This window comes from Dendronephthya gigantea, unplaced genomic scaffold (genome assembly GCF_004324835.1).
Source record: "Dendronephthya gigantea isolate DGI-Jeju-01 unplaced genomic scaffold, DenGig_1.0 000005F, whole genome shotgun sequence".
In the NCBI taxonomy this organism is placed as follows: domain Eukaryota; kingdom Metazoa; phylum Cnidaria; class Anthozoa; order Malacalcyonacea; family Nephtheidae; genus Dendronephthya; species Dendronephthya gigantea.
In genome coordinates, this window is record NW_021163015.1 from 883722 (window position 1) to 900251 (window position 16530).

Sequence of the window (16530 nt, forward strand, 5' to 3'; positions counted from 1 at the left end):
AAATTTACAATACATTTCTGTTTCAACCAATAGCATAGCTTCGTTCTTTAGAAAGCATAGAAAAGCATTATCCAATTGGACGAAAGCTTCCGAGAGCTTCGACATGTCCCAACGTTAACCTAAATGTTGTTAGATATCCAAACAGCACAACGTAATTTAAGAAGTATAGAAGTTCAAATAATGTAAACAAACAGCGAAGTTTAAGTCATTTGAAAAACAATTTCTATATTGTAATTAATCGGAATTAATTGGAATATGAATGCATATAAATAACATTAGAGTATATATATATTTTTATCGATAAAAAATATCGTGACTTTTAAAATTACTATTATACCAGGGATGGACCACTCTGCAGACCCTTCATTTTGGAGACCCTGAGATGGTAAAGGGCCAAAGGGAAAGAGGTTTTTTACTTTACCATTCAAGAAGTCTACCATCACCAGAGCCAAAAGGGTGTGGATAAGACAAATTTGGTGGGTTATCTGAGAAAGGGCTTATGGGGGGAGGCTATGGTTATAGGGGCCATGATTGATCTGGTGATGGTCCGTCCCATCACCACCCAATGGTCCACCCCCTTCTTGGTTCAGACTATTCTGCATCAGACCAATAGTAATCATCCTCGCAATTTTCACTTTCCATCGTAGATCTTTTGACAATATCATTGGTGAGAAAGTCAAACGACTTGCTTTGCATAATTCTGAAGGGTTTCTTAGACAAAGGCGTGCGAGATTTCACCTGGAAAGAAATCAGATGAGTTCAGTATAATTTTCGATCAACGTCTTACTCCTCACTTCTTATCACATTCTTACCTTGTTACACCCTAGATGAATTTTTCTTCTTTTCAACTGATTTACGTAACAATCAATATAGTTTCTATAATGACAACAACATAATAGTCGGCACAGGTTCTATATACGCTATAATTTCAAAATGCATGCGCATGGCCGTAAAAAACAGTTTTCTTCTTTGGAAAACGAGATGATAAAATGAACGCTATCAGGGGCCGGTTGTATGAAAGCCGGATAGCGCTATCCACCGGATAGTGATTTTTTCAACCGTTCTAAAAACGCTAGAAGAACACAATAAAATTTCAGCTTTGGAACCAACAATTATAAACAGGTTTCTCAATTTAGGAATGCTAAGATTTAATCAAAGTTTCAGCCAACAACAGAAGATTTATAAAGTGATTGAAAAACCACTATCCGGTGGATAGCGCTATCCGGCTTTCATACAACCGGCCCCAGGCTTTTAATTCTTTAATACCTACCGATTAACGCTTTTCAATAAACCAGGGGTCATTGTGTCGCTCTCGGAAGTTCCAGATGACAGCGGACCAGCAGGTCGAAGACGATTCACTGGAGTCTTACTGAACGGTGTCTTGAGATCTGAATCTGTGTTTATACATCGTATGCTCGTGTCCAAAACGACTGGGGACACTTTGCACTTGGATGAAAACAATTATCAGTGATATGCCGAAAAATCTCTTAAACAAAATAAGAGTGCAGCTAGCAATATGCTATGGCATAATTTTAAAATTTCTGCATTCAAAAATGGGTAAAATTGCAAGATTAGGTCGCTGAACACTCGAGAACGTGTTTAGCCTTGCCAACTGTTCCAAAATTTTGTATTTTTGGTTTGTAAAAAACTTATCCATTTTTAAAATTTTGAGATTTTTTGCTGATTTCATGCAGGCAGATTTTTCCAGGCTGGTAATGGTATGATATATCCTATCCTAGCCTAGGTTAGAGTCTAGCGAAAGCGCGGTACCTTGGAAAGTCGCTTTCTGTATCTGAATGGCGTTCCCTCAAATGCATCGTCTTCATAACCTTCATCTTGTTTTTCCAACAACGCTCGGAGTTCTTTCTTCCGAGCCAGCGTACCTTTCTTCTTTACTAAATGAAAATATAATAAGAGAAATAATTAAATAATTTAATAATACTGATTAAATAATGTAATTTATTTTACTTATTTTCACGCACTACCACTCCACCCATTCTAGCCAATTCATATAATCTCCACGAATCTGAAATAATATCAGTGACCACTCATACATATATATACATACGATGTACGCTAAAATTTGGGATTAGGTTTTCAGGATAGGATTAGGCCTTAGGTTAGGTTCATGCTTGATTAGGATTAACCCTAATCCTAAATTTAATCCTAACCTAACTTGAAGGATTAAATTCTTGTATTTAGGATTCACTGAACATGAAATTATTTCCCACTTGACTCAAATATTTGCCGCTGTCAACAAATTCGACTATTCGATCAAAATGGCTTCCATATAAGCTTCACTATGCATAGCTCTGGGGCCGGAGGCTGGATTGCGCTATCCACCGGAAAGCGTAGCGTTTTTTTGCAATCGCTTTAAATCGCCCGTTGTTACGAATAACCTTGATTAAATCTTGTAGTATTCCTAAATCGAGGATCCTCTTTAACAATTGTTAGTTCCAAAGCAGAAATTTGGTTGCATTCCATGTATTTTTAGAACGCTGATTAGCGCTATCCAGCCTGAAGTCGTACAAGCGAGCCCTGACGTTTAAACATGAATTTAAAGAGAACTAATACACGAGAACCAACATACATATCACGAGAACCTAACATACCTTTCGTCTTTTTAACGGCCCTTTCTTGCCCCTTGTTCACGAAGGAGGGATTTGATGATGATGCGCAGGTAAATTGCGTCAGCACCCGAGGTTTGACTTTCTCCACATCAGTGCCGGAGTGCTTTTCAATATTTTCATATCTCGGTTCGTTGAGTTTTGTTTTCGGGGTTTTATTCTTCGCTTTTTTCTCGCTGATTTTTGATGTTTCGCTAACGTTTTCAACGTTCGCGGGACTTGTTCGTCTTCTCAAATGATAACACCTTTCGTGGATAACGTCACTCAAGACGACGCTGCTCGTGAATATTTTTGCAGGTTCTGTGAATGAAATGAATGAATAATTATTATAGAAATGTTGTGCAACAATCATCGAGCACAGCGGCAATAGCAGCGAGGTTCAGATCGAACTTCCACTAACAGCTGGGAAATTTGTTGCGCATGCGCTAGTTCGGCTTGCGTGTACCCACGAATATATTTCGCGCACTACACGGCGGGACCTTTAAATATATAAACAAAAACATGGTAGCCAAACTTTCTTTCGGTATTTTGCTTGTTTTTAATGCCATCAAAAATAAAAAGGAATAAAAAGGGATAAATTTTGTGCCGTGTGTTGCAAATGCTGCCAAAAAAATAAATGCTGCAAGAAGTAGCCTTCCGCAAAGCACATTTTTGGAGAGTTGCTTTGGTCTTCGCTTGACGACGATGTACGGACACAGAGATTATATGCGAAATTACACTTATGGGGGCAATTTATAATTAAAAACAATTATGAAATTTTTCTTTCTACACCTCCAGGGAATTCAAAAGTACAATTAGAATTTTGGAGATTTCGGCTAATTTTCTTTTAATCTGGTCGAGTAGAGACCACGCGTAAATACAGAATGGGACGGAAAAATACAAGGACATACTTTTAGAATATTTCTTGCTCGACGGAACGTAACGGGGCTGACTTTTCTGTACAAAAATTATTAAATTCGTGCCAAGGAATATAGCAAAAGATGTTCGCAGTTCTTCAAATAGTTTCATAATTTTTTAGCTGAACACGTCAACCGGTAAAAGCACACAAATACTCAATATATCAAGTACAATCCACGATTTCATTGGGAAGGGCAATTTTCACATCAACAAAATGCTGTTCATCTCAAACAACAAACAATGTGGATGCCAAATTTAGTGCAAAAAGTTTGGAGATTTCCTTGAGATTTCGAGCTATCCGGCTTGCTCAATAAATACCCGTGACTCAGGTTTACAAACTTGACAGTTGCTTAGGCATATGTTCCCGTAAAAATGCGGAATTATCCGGGGAAATATCAACGAGAAGTGAAACTAAAGGTTGTAAGAAACATATTACGTACTTTTTTCTCGTTTTAGAAGTCAACGTTGGGGCGAGAGACTTTGCTCAAACCATAGATATCGCTCAAACTCACGCGCGCCAATATTGTGTTCAAGCCATCGGTCTACTTTGCCGCATTTTAATGTACTTATCACTCGCCCATAATCAGTCCAAGCCATGTGAAAATTATATAATACAATTTATATAATTACCATTTATATAATATGTAAATTTAGACCGCTTCAGCATGAGAGTTTCCATGCCATTCACAAATAAACACAGCAGTTTGAAAAATACAACCGCTGCTCGAAGCCATGGAATCTTTGTCGGCAACATTTAACCAAAATCCACTGTTAAAAAGTCCATTTTTAGGAGCAGAAGCAATGTCCGTGAGCTAATAAGGAGCTTCCATACTTTAAACTTTTCGATCATTGCCGAAAGAAGTTCAGATCTCCATAAAACTTTCGCTTTGTAAATTTCGTTCAAAATTCGAATTCGAATAAACATGCGGCTATGTGCCAGCGATTTTTTGCACAGCGACAACAAATTTCCCAGCTGTTACTTCCACTAACACTACGTTTGAGACACCATGAACCAATCAAATGCGATAATTCTATCAGATTAACCAATCACGAGCGCCTACGACACCAATTACATCAACAACAACATAATAGTCGTATCAATTTAGTACCTTCAAGGATTTGTCTAACTTTGATAACTGCTTTCTGTTCTTCCCTAACGATTTCATTCTCCTCGTTAAGCCTTGATGTATCAGGTGTTACATTGACGGTCGCTGCCAGTCGAGGGCTCTTTCGTAAATTGTACTTACAACTGAAGGTACTTTTGCGCACTGTTAATAAAAATAACATTTTCTAAACCTTTTTTTGTAATTGAGGTTGTTGAAAAAACACTGCGAAAATACACAAAATACGACGATAGAATACAAGATAACGTCAGCAACAAACAAACAAACTAAAGACCAAAAAAGTGTTTTATTTGGAACCTTCTTCAGAGGCGCATCCATTTCCAAGTTGTTTTTTCCTCGAGTTTTTTGACTTTGCAATTTTCCTTTCTTTGTCCACATTCAATGTTTCGACGCTTTTATCCTTTCTCAATTTATAGCGGTTTTGACCTGAAGCACCCCGCCTCTTAACTTTGGCAGATATTTCTACACACTCTGAACATTATCAACATGAAACAACAACTTAGCAAAATAATAAACCAAGTAACCCAAAACGAGATCCGGAAGGCTAACTCCAGCACCAAAAAAACTATTCACGCCTTCGCATGAGATTGCACCTACCTTTCTCAGATATTCTGACATCATTCACCTTTTGCTTACGAAGCACTCTTCCATGAAAACTGTGTCTTGTCAAAACCTTTCAAATGGAGAAAAATATCACATAAATATATGCAAACATGCACATATAATCCCTTATTAGGTGACAGCCAATGCATGCACCCAGATGTGCCTGAGTATACTAAAGTTGCCTAATGCCAGATTATTTCATTTATTTATCACTGGGATATCAGGTCAATGTAGCAAAATCTATTAGAATATTTAATTTGCTTCCATCAAAACATATAACTTATAAACAAGATATGAATAGTTATCATTAAACATTGTTGATTGAGTAAGCTTGTAGGCAGGCAGTTTTACATGCAGGCATTAGGCAAATCAGCAAATGGACCAGACTGCCTCTTTTATGCACATATAGCGTAGCCAGCCTGACGATTTGTCCCGCTATGCTAATATTTTGGTGTTCATTGACTGTAAGACATGAATAATTATAATAACTCTAAATTTACACGGCGGGACAAAATATTTGCTACTGCTTTTATGAGTAGATCAACTAATTCAAACGAACTCACCTTAGCATTGCTGTCTGAACTTGAGTATGTCAAAGCCTTCACACAATTATCATCTGTTGAATCACTGCTGTCATCGGAAATGACAATTGCCTCTGGTTTGGGACAGTATAGGTAATGGCTTCTAGTTCTTTTTCTACTGCGAGTAATCACTATAAAGGGGAGTAGCCATGCAATTGTTTAATTTGTTTTACCAAAATTATTTCACCAGAAAATGTGCATGTACTTCATGTGCAATGTACTTCATGCCATTCAGACATCTGCACAAAGCTTTAAATTGTTAATGGTCCAAAAAGGAAATCCCAAATGAGCTGGTTTTACAAATAAATGATAATTGACCTTAACCACTGATGGGTCATGTAACACCAGTTCAATACAACCCTCTCCCTGGCCCTTCTTTCATACCAGATAACTCTATTGTCTGATTAAATTGACTTGCACCAACCTGGAGAGGTTCCCAAATGCCTCTGATGTTTTTCTGTCGTTTTCCCAATTTCAAAGGATGTTGACTGCAAAGTACCGTTTCGTGCATTGCTGAGTCGGGCAGATTTTCTAGTTGGCCTTTCATTTTCTGACTCATGTTTCCTCTTATTAGACGTCCTTCGGGCACGGCTCATACTTTATCTCACCTGCCTGAAAGTGTATGTGAAATTATTAAACTTAGAGTCAACAGTGGGTGGAGGTGGAGTCATCCCTTTTCGGCCCTTTGGGTAAGTGATAAACAATTCACGAAAGAAAACATCCTCACTTCAGTCACTTGCTGTTAGGGACTAATAATATATATGATCCGAAGGACAACTTTACGAAATTTCACCCGTTATACAAGTAACTTGTGGCATTGACGCAGTTCCACGGTGATCGTGGAAGTACGTGTCCCCAATACCCAAGTTCATATAAACAGCATACAAAAATTACTTAACCATACATGTATTTTAATATTGGCTGTCATTTTAGAGTTTTATGCTATGTGTACGTCGTACGGCAATCATTAAATTTCGTCCAGAAAATGCTATTGTTAAATACCTACATTAGGCTACAGATAACTATGAGACGTAAAATTACCATACAAACTTACCTCTTGGTGAGAAGGGAAGGCTAAAAGCAAAAAATCCTGTCTAAGATTTTGTAAACAAACACAAACGTAAAACGGCCATTTTGAATAATCCGCCAAAAACACACGTATGCAAATTATGCAAATCATTCGAATTTGAAAATTCACAATCAGAAACTCAACGTAAAAACCTCACAAAAAAGCTTTATATCTATATAAATTAATATATATACAGTCATTGATCTTGTAATAGAGCCTTTACAATAGACTAAGGCGATTTTCACTGTTTGGTATGCAAATTATAAAGTTCATAAAATAGTGAAGAAAGAGAAAACAGTTGAAGTTGGCGCAAGCATTGGGATTGCGCGTGCTGGCGTGGAGCTGCATTTGAAAAATTAATTGCATTAATTCACAACTGATGAGGCAGTGAAATATATTTTACGAAATTTTGCTTCTTTTATTTGGTATTTCTTTGCCTGCGACATTATGAAAGAAAAGATACCAGGTTAGTGTTGTTGATGAAATGAACCTTTATATGATTGGAATAAATATTTTATATTATATACACGATAAAACAATGAATTATTTTCTATAATCCAGAAGTAATCTAATCGACAAGAGTAAAATGTTGTATCTTTGCATCTGTTAATTCAAATAATAATAGCACGGCCTGTGATCGTTTAAACTCATAGCGTAGATAAGTCTCATAACATGTTGTGTGATGTATCGGAAAGAAAAATCTCGTTCCGTTTTCTTTTATTTTGTCAAATGATTGTTACATAAGAAGCAACTGACTCGAATGGTCCCGTGATAACGAAGGCTTGAATTCAAGTAACTGGATGGGTTACATAATTTAGGAGGCAAAGCATAATACGTCTCGGCTTTTTATACATATAGTAAACACATATGGTGGCGAAACAGCAAAATCCGGTACACCTTCAAAACCATTTTCAGATGGGAAAAAGACTGAACCGCCAGCTAGAGCGGTGACATCTAGCGAAGCAAGTGAGGGCGTCACTTACTCACAACTTTTGACCTCCGATCACGAATGCCCATTGTCTTCAATATTAAATTTGCCGCTCTCCAAAGGCGCGACTGATACAATTACATTGGCCAGTTCCACTGTAGCCACAACGTTTAACAACACTGGAGAGCAGTTCATTCCAGTACACTATCCGTATCACCAGGTAAGATAATAAAATACGTATACTGACCGTAATTCCGCCAATCCACATACAATTTCTACTAGCCTACTAAGTTTTAAACAAAGGGTCCCCAAAATGGATCGCTGATCTGAAAACTACTGAATAGGACCGTAGTTCTAGGAACAGTGTGGATTGAGGTTTTTTAGCCTTTTTCTTCTTTGTTTACTTGGGGTGTTCCTGCGCAAGATGAATTTACTATAAAGATTTTTTAAAGATAAGAATACTAACTTTCTCACTTCGCATCACTGGGCTACGTCACGTTATACACACTATGGACTTAAGGCGATGTTACACGGTGCAAGTTTTCTTGCAACTTGCAATGCAATTCTACTTCTAAGATATGCAAATTAGTGAAGAGTCTTGCAGAATAAAAGTGCATGAAGTGTAAATAAACACAAAAGTTTCATTATTCCCAAATATACAGGGTGTCCCAAAAAATGTCCCCTCTATTGAAATCAAGCCTTTGTTCGAATCTGATTGCCTTAGTATTATGATAAACCCAATTGAAAGCAAGACGATTTATTTGAATGCCTCAACCTAATAAATATGCTATTTACACACTACTGCGTTGATCATGCATTCAAATTCCAACAAAAGCTTCATTTCAATAGCGGGGACTTTTTTTTGGGACACCCTGTACATCTCGCAAAAGTAGAGTTGCGTTGCAAGTTGCAAGAAAAATTGCACCGTGTAACAGGGCCTTTAGTTTAATAAGTGTCCTATTTTCATGACACGCGATTTTTGGTATTGCAGGAGGCATTGAAAAAGCCAGATGTAGGCTTGATGTTGCCTGACGTCCTGAGTTTTCAAAGCCAAGAACAGGCAATTCAAAGTACGTTCAACCCACATGCTGGCCAACATACGTCATACTTTCAGCCCCAACGGGTTTTGAAGGAAGCGCCGTCATTTCACGAGGTCGCACCCAAATCCGACGACAGTACGAAGAAGGTGCCGGATATGACGAAGGACGAGAAGCTGTGCGGCCCGAGGACACAGAGAATTTCACTGCCGCTAAAGTTTGGCGAAAACAGCCGAAAGAGACAACGAACGAGCAGCAACGGCGTCAAAAGCGCGTTTCAAAGAAAAATGGAACATTTGGACAAGGAAAAAGAAAGAAGGTAGTCAAGTTCTTAATAGGGAGCTTTAGCAGTGACTACGAGTACGACTACGAGTACGAGATTCGTCATTCTCGCGCGTTGTTTGCTTACGCCATCAGTCAAAACTCGTAGTCGCCGGGCATTTGAGTACGAGTTTTTTGATAAACTTCGTACTCGAAAGCCCAACGACTACGAGTTTTGGCTGATGGCGTAAGCAAACAACGCGCGAGAATGACGAATCTCGTACTCGTAGTCGTACTCGTAGTCATTGCTAAAGCTCGCTAATATCTGTGAGACTTCTTATTTCCAAAATAGTTAGCATACTTTTATTTTAGCCATTTTAACTTGCCTAAGTCCCAGGCTTCGTGTTTGGCTTATCGGCAGGGAGGGGAGTATAATTCAAAGCACCAGTGAAGAGTATCCTCAACTTTTCCAATTTAATCTTCCCATCATGCTTTCTTTTTATATTTCTATTGATCAATATAAGCTAACAGCGCACTTAATGCAAATTTTAATCCCCCCAGTAGACAAGGGAGCATTCACGCCATTCAATGTGTTATTGGAAAATGTTGTAAATCGTTAATTTAAATCATTGTAGGTTGCGTCAGACGAAATGTTACGACTATCTACGAAATTTAGTTCCCTGCGGTAGTCTAAAGACGGATAAAGCAAACATACTCGAGGTGACCGTAGCTTATCTCACCTACATCAAGGAGACGTTAGGCACCAGCATGGATGTGATTGACAAGGTATGCGATATTTTGGTTAATAATTCCATGTTCAGTAAATCCTAAATCCACGAATTTAATAATGTTTAGGATTAGTCTTAGATTAGATTAAGGATTAGGTCTTGGTTTACGTTCATAGTTGACTAGGTTTCTGAAAATGAAAGTATTACATTAAACCAATGCTTAATATTCTCTGTGCACAATAAAAGATCACTCTATAGATATAATGGGTTTATGCTTGGTTCAAAGGAAAGCAATTGTTCAAAGTCATAAACAATACAATACTAAAACACCCATTTCTTTTAATTCAAAATACATGTGGCTATGAATTTCGATGAAAAATTTGAGGTATATCTGCCACTTTAAACATCCAAAGCTTGAAATATATTTCTCATTCAAAAATAGAAAATAAACGTTTTCTTATTTTCTGTTAACCTTCGGTCGAGAAACTAATTTGCTTTACTAATTATATGAAAGAAAGGAGGGTGTAATTTAAAATTTTAAAAGACATAAAAGCACACAAAGTGAAAACTTATTTTTCTACTTTAGAATTTTGTTGATGACTTGGAAAAGGACAAGAATTCTTCGAACAGTCCACAAGCGATAAGCTAATGAAATATTTGTAATAAATCAAGAATGTGACATTGGCCGTTGCTTGGAAGCAAAGAATTTGATTATCTTATTTATAATCTGTAAATATTTCATGACGATTTAGTCTCTTTTATACAGAATCATTATTCAAATATAAAAATCTGTAAAAAGCCGTGCATATGTGCCTGAAATATATTGTTATACTTAAAATTGGAATCTCTTTTGAACCATTTAGTAAATTTTCTGATTCTCAGCGGATGATTTTTAATAAACCTACAAACTATTGCTAAAGTATTATAAATATATTTATTATATAATATGCAGTGTTTTATTGACGAATCCGCCATTTTGAAAAGCGATAATAGCACATGCGCGATTATTGATGATAATAACACATGTGCGATTATCGTGTTTGATCCACCGATCTGGAATCAGGAAGGGGGATAAAAAACTTTTCAAAAAACACAGTTTTTTATTGTATAATAAACAGAATGATACATGGATGCTTGGAAATATGGAATTTATTTCTCGTGTTGAGAAAGATATCTCACTTGTTCGCTATCATTCTCAACACTCGAAATAAATTCCATATTTCCGCGCATCCATGTATCATTCTCTATATAAACATTTCGTAATTTCTTTATGATATTCTACTGTTACAATGATATCCTATAGTCAGTCGGGTAGTTTGGAGTTCTACTAACGACCTTGGTCGACGAAGACGAAGCTCGCCCTGAAGGCGATAGGAGTCTGGGTCTAGTAAATATGATGTAAATTGAAAACAAAACGACTCCGGAACATACAAAAACAATTGCTTTGAAACCGGAGTCGCCAATATTCACCCAAGATTGGTAAGAGTTCGATGCAACTTTGGATTGCACTTGCATTTCCCTAAAAACAAGATAGATTTACAAACTCCTCTTATGGCGCGACTGGCGTACGCATGGGTTGCTGGCACTGATATGAATATTGACACTGGCTCGCGCATCTGCATGCCATTAATTACTGAAGTTAAAAGGGGCCACGTTGAACGGCCCCACTTGATTATAATTCGCTCTTGTGGAGATGTCAGAAGAGGTCTTTTACGTTTTAGACGATAGGTGAAGACCACTGACCTATATTATCTAATATAGGTCAGTGGTGAAGATTAATTACCTCTTTTTTACAACCGAACAACTCTTATTCTTCCTAAATATCAATTTAAAGAGCGAGCACCTAATTGGGGACTCTTTTCAACATTGCTGCCATAAGATTCATTAAACCGTTTTTAAAACGCTCTAAACTAATATAACTCGTCTAAAAGTGTATATAGTGTTAAAAGATAATGCATTTGTTTTAAAGCTGGAATTTCGATTAAGTTTGGACCATGCAGCAGCAGTAGTTATAATTACTTTTGATAATAGCATTATTTTTTCTCAAGTTAATGGAAAGTTTTGAGGTTCAAGTATACTAAAAGATTCGTGAAGTTGAGACGAAGAAGCAGCAATATGATTATCGACCGTTATGGTGCTTACCTCAATGGAAGAAAGCGCGTTCGATACAAAATGGCGCCCAAAGTCCACTGAATTTCTTTCCCTTCAATCATAAACGTCGGATGTAATTTTCTGTACGCTCGCGGAAATTTAAAACCGTCGTGAGTAACGCTCGTCATCCAAGCTGATTTGAAGCACTGATACCTAAAACGTTCAATTGCTTTTACCTTTTGTTTACAGTTGTTTTATTTCTTTAATTACTTAAGTAAATCCTCCGTTGAAATACAACAAGACAATCATATACTTACATAAACCTATGCTCATCAGCAAATGGATACAAGCGACTTTTGAATCTTTTGTACAAAACGGGCCAGGTCGTTTTACAGAAGTCCTACAGAAAGACAAAACTCGACAATTATATATAGAAGCATATTTATTCTTGACGGACAATTATATTAGAATATATAGTTTAAAAAGTTATTCCTAGCAAATTGGATGGAATACAAGCAGTTGGATGGAATAAAAGAAAGAACATACTCAAAAGAAGATTTTCTGTAGATGCAAGATTTGAGATTTGAGACAGCAAGTTTACAGTGATATTTCGACTCAAATTAAAATTGCTGGTTTGTCAATGAACCAGAATCGTGATAATAATTTAAACTAATAATTAGCTAATTATAATTGGTAATAAATTAACCTAATAATTTATGTCTTCTCTTGAAGAACTTGTTTTTCGTCGGAGTAGGTTTTTCATCATATAGTATTCTAAAACTATAAAAACATAAACTATATATGTGATGTCATACCTTGGACGCTATATCGAATTTCTGCGAGTTATAGACACCTTTCAACCTCAAAACATCGTTAACAGAATACCAATACTCCGAGAATCCATAAAACTCAGTTGTGTTGAACGAAATTTGGGGCTGATGAACGCCGTTGAAAGAGCAAGGAGGTGAGCGACATGGTTCAGATTTGTTTAGCAACGGCAGCAGCCTTTCCCGACAGGTTTCAAAGTTCCCCGTGCCTTTCAAATGATATCGTATTCCCTCGTGGTTGCCTCTTATCCGAATGTCCGCTGGTAAACACGGATCGTGGTAGATCCGGGAATGGCTTGGAAGAAAAGGAAAGACTTGCTTTATTTATTTATTTATATAAAACTATTTTTATTTGCATGTTGTAATAGGAGAAGGAAGTAAAACAGCACAGCTAGTACGACCAACTTCAAATGAGTGACACCAAAAAGTCAGTTGGTTTCGAAATATCGTGAAATTAAAAAATTATAGCCATGCAAAGTTGGTAAATGTTTACATGGTTTACATACTTGTATTACGCGCGTAATACAACTAGCTGATCTCGCGCGAATATTTTAGCCAATCAGAGCTCAGAAGTGTTCTTGATAAGGAAATCTATTTTGCAGTAGCAATTTAATCGATTATACCATTTTCTTATTTTTTTCAAACTGGTTGGAACTTTGTGATCATGTTTAGTTATAAAAATTTTAGCTCTGACGTGATTTGAAACAGAAATAAAGTATATTTCAAGAGAAATTGAGATATTTAAAATAAGAAATGAATTAGTCCCAGTCAATTCAGAGAGTTTCAGTTAATTTTCATAACATTCAATGTCCGTTTGTTCCAGTGGTTTGTTCTCACGTTTGTTTAAAAAAAGACTTTAAATAGAAAAGGCTTGGGAAAAAGCTCACCTGTGAACCGTATTATTTCCTTTCCTGAGGATCGTATCCAGATATCGAATTCGGGCAGTGGTTGCGCCGTAGCCGAGAAACGTCGCGACATAAAGTTTGTAGTTATGAGTGGTCATATGAGAATCACATCCTAGGTTCACCTGCGTTGTTAGGTGAGCTGGAAGCTTCTCCTGTTCGCAAAGAATGAATATGTTGTTACTGTTGTACACTGACCGACAAGGTCGTAGTCTATAATCTATATAAGCTCTCATTTCTTTCGTGTTTCTTTCGACAAGCAATCCAGGCAGGTACATTTGAACGTCAAATAAACTTTCACCCAAAACCTTTGACAACAAAACTACATTTCCAACATCTGCTCTTCAAATCGACGAAAACGTAACCGAAATGACGTTGTACGTTGGAGCAAATATCGAAGTCGAAGATGCTCTAATCGATCAATGGATGAAGTTTTGAAAAAAAAACATGAGTTTTTAAAATACTTACCGACTGAGGTACTTCGAAAGTGATTTGCGTTGAGGCACCACCCATGTCAAGAGAACCAACAGTTCGTTTTCGTGTAGAACTTGTATTGCCATGATGACGATCTGCAATAAATACAGAAATTTCTTAGAACAGGAAAACCAGTACAGTTTTCCTTTAAATGCCATATTAAGCAATCTAGGATTAGTAGGATATATTTGTAAATGATAACAATTCAGTAAATGTTCAGTAAATCGTAATTATATACAGGAATTTAATCCTTGGGATTAGGTTAGAATCATGGTTAGATTTAGGATTAATCTAAGATTCACAAATCCTAAAATTCCTAATTCTGACCCTATAATCTCAAGGAATAATTCACATATTTAGGATTTACTGAACTATATTATGACTGCTACATGGATCTAGTTGGATTATCATAACAAAATCTCCTTTATGCAAAGGATATTTACCATTGGAATGATTGAATCTTCCAAGAACATAATTGATGGTTATCCAGGCATAAATACCTATTAAAATTATGATATTAGAACACCAATTGAGATACCAAACCAGGATTACACGGATTGAGCTAATCAGTGTCATTAATTTTAGAATTTAATCATGATTGAAACAGAGAACATTTTCAATCAAGTGACTCTTTCCTCGATCTGCAGTGATTATTCCTAGCAGAAGCCTGCTTGTCTGTAACATATAGTTATTGAAACAGGCCTACTAGGCCCTGAGAGACTTCTGCACAGAAGAGAGTTGAGGTGACATGAAGTTGTCAACAAGTGAAATACACAACCAATACACAGACTTTACCTTCTTGTTTCCCAGTTATCACTTCAATTTGAGTGGATGAGAAAAGAAAATCAAAATGCAAAGGAATATCTGTGACAAGATTATTGATGATTGCATTTTGTTTTTTCTTGGGTAGCAATCTCATGCCAGCCGTAGCTAGGATATACAGAGGTGTTTCTGAATGTTTTGACTTTGGTATGTGATTTGCTGCATGTCTTAGCAGTGGATAGATGTAACTCGATGCATTTTGAGGTTTGTCTTCATATGTTGAAATGCCTTGAAAGAAAAAGAACACATCAAATTCACATCCAATTCAGGGCAGTTGGGACTGAATGCATTAGAGAATTTGGCAAATATTTGTTATCGTATAGAATATGCATGTATACACTCACCAGGACGGACTTTCATCCGAACAGGTCTTCCATCTCGATCAATCATTTGTTGAATATTTAACAAGTGTTCAGGGTTGCCATTGTGATCAGGCCAATAATAAATAAAAACTCTTGTTCCACTGCTTCCGCAGTCTAGTACTATACCATAATGATATTTAGAGTCCTTGTTGTGTATCCACAAGTTGTTTCCCGCAACAACATTAAACTTTGGTCTTGACTTGTCTTTATGAACATCCATTGTTATCATCAAAATTATCACAAAGATAATGGCAATTGCTACAAGGATAAGGTACCTCCCATTGTGGTTGTTTTTCTTTGCTGGATCTGTGGCACTTTGATTCTGAGATGGGGTGAATGCCATTTTGAAATTGAATGACACAGGGAAGTTTGTCCAGGGACATAAAAACCTGAAAACAAATTTGCAAAGGTTTGCAACAGCTGTGTTAACAAATAGATTTTGTTCCAACACATACAATTCTATCCATCAGACAATTCACTTGTATGCGACATGTTCAAAGTTTTAAAACTAAAAATATTTTCAACGAATATTCTTCCAGGGCATCTGAGTTTTTTCCTACACAAACGTACTAAAAGGTCAAATAGGAAACGTTATAAATAATGCTGCTATTCAGAGGTATATTGGAACATGATTGGAATCATGACCAAGGCAGTGAGAAAACCATAAACAACGTTTCTAAAGTACAGAAATCAAGCATTTTCTATCTTCCTAATACATAAATGGTATTTCACGATAATCGCTTTTTTACACCAGCGTATATAATAAAAGATTGAATATTGGAACAAAAACCTTTTGTATAATATATACGAAGTACTTGTGAAAGTCTTTACGATTATTAAAACTCTGTTGTTTATTAATGCTAGTCTTAAGTTGCTTGTTTAAAAAGCGGAATAGATTCAAACACTCCTTTTTAGGCTTACCGTCGCGGCATCTGCGACTAGTTCTTGCTCAGCTAGAAAAAACTATAAATAATTTTTTTCACGTTGTCATTTTAAAAAGTGTACAACTTTATAAACAAGACACGTCAGCGTAGGTGAATTAGGGATAACTAGGGTACGTGGTTGTTGGGAGAAGGTACAATGTTGGGTAAAGGAGATCAAATTATGCTACAATAAGATATATACCGGTAATCTAAGCTGGTTAGCTGAATTCAACCACAAATCTTTCATAAGGTCTAATGGACGGAAAATATTCAA

The 16530-nt window shown here is 36.6% G+C and overlaps 2 protein-coding genes across 2 annotated transcripts; both read right to left on the reverse strand.

The window, feature by feature from the left end:
- Positions 1-244: 244 nt before the first annotated feature.
- LOC114516072 lies at positions 245-6971 on the reverse strand. The gene is made up of 11 exons (XM_028535436.1): positions 6887-6971; positions 6257-6444; positions 5815-5963; positions 5246-5321; positions 4946-5119; positions 4634-4792; positions 2613-2927; positions 1771-1895; positions 1271-1446; positions 813-876; positions 245-738 (listed from the first exon to the last, which is right to left on the reverse strand). Exons 2-11 carry the CDS (start codon positions 6426-6428, stop codon positions 592-594), a joined length of 1557 nt encoding a protein of 518 aa, XP_028391237.1. The 5' UTR covers positions 6429-6444; positions 6887-6971; the 3' UTR covers positions 245-591.
- Positions 6972-11016: 4045 nt separating this feature from the next.
- On the reverse strand, positions 11017-16491 carry LOC114515884 (ectonucleoside triphosphate diphosphohydrolase 4-like). The gene is made up of 10 exons (XM_028535204.1): positions 16255-16491; positions 15316-15722; positions 14945-15199; positions 14593-14649; positions 14144-14244; positions 13661-13830; positions 12762-13068; positions 12264-12346; positions 11998-12159; positions 11017-11374 (listed from the first exon to the last, which is right to left on the reverse strand). The coding sequence occupies exons 1-10, from the start codon at positions 16263-16265 to the stop codon at positions 11140-11142; spliced, it is 1788 nt and encodes a 595-aa protein (XP_028391005.1). The 5' UTR covers positions 16266-16491; the 3' UTR covers positions 11017-11139.
- Between the last annotated feature and the right edge of the window lie 39 nt (positions 16492-16530).

Bases quoted from the DNA above. Each gene is read 5' to 3' on its own strand.
- LOC114516072 (XM_028535436.1), bottom strand. From the start codon at position 6,428: ATGAGCCGTGCCCGAAGGACGTCTAATAAGAGGAAACATGAGTCAGAA. The intron at 1,447-1,770 runs GTACCGCGCTTT...TTTTCATCCAAG, and splicing joins ACAGAAAGCGACTTTCCAAG to TGCAAAGTGTCCCCAGTCGT. The intron at 877-1,270 runs GTAGGTATTAAA...TTGTCATTATAG, and splicing joins TTATTGAAAAGCGTTAATCG to AAACTATATTGATTGTTACG.
- LOC114515884 (XM_028535204.1), bottom strand. The intron at 14,245-14,592 runs GTAAATATCCTT...TATTTATTGCAG, and splicing joins AAGATTCAATCATTCCAATG to ATCGTCATCATGGCAATACA. The intron at 12,160-12,263 runs GTAAGTATATGA...TGAACGTTTTAG, and splicing joins GCTGATGAGCATAGGTTTAT to GTATCAGTGCTTCAAATCAG.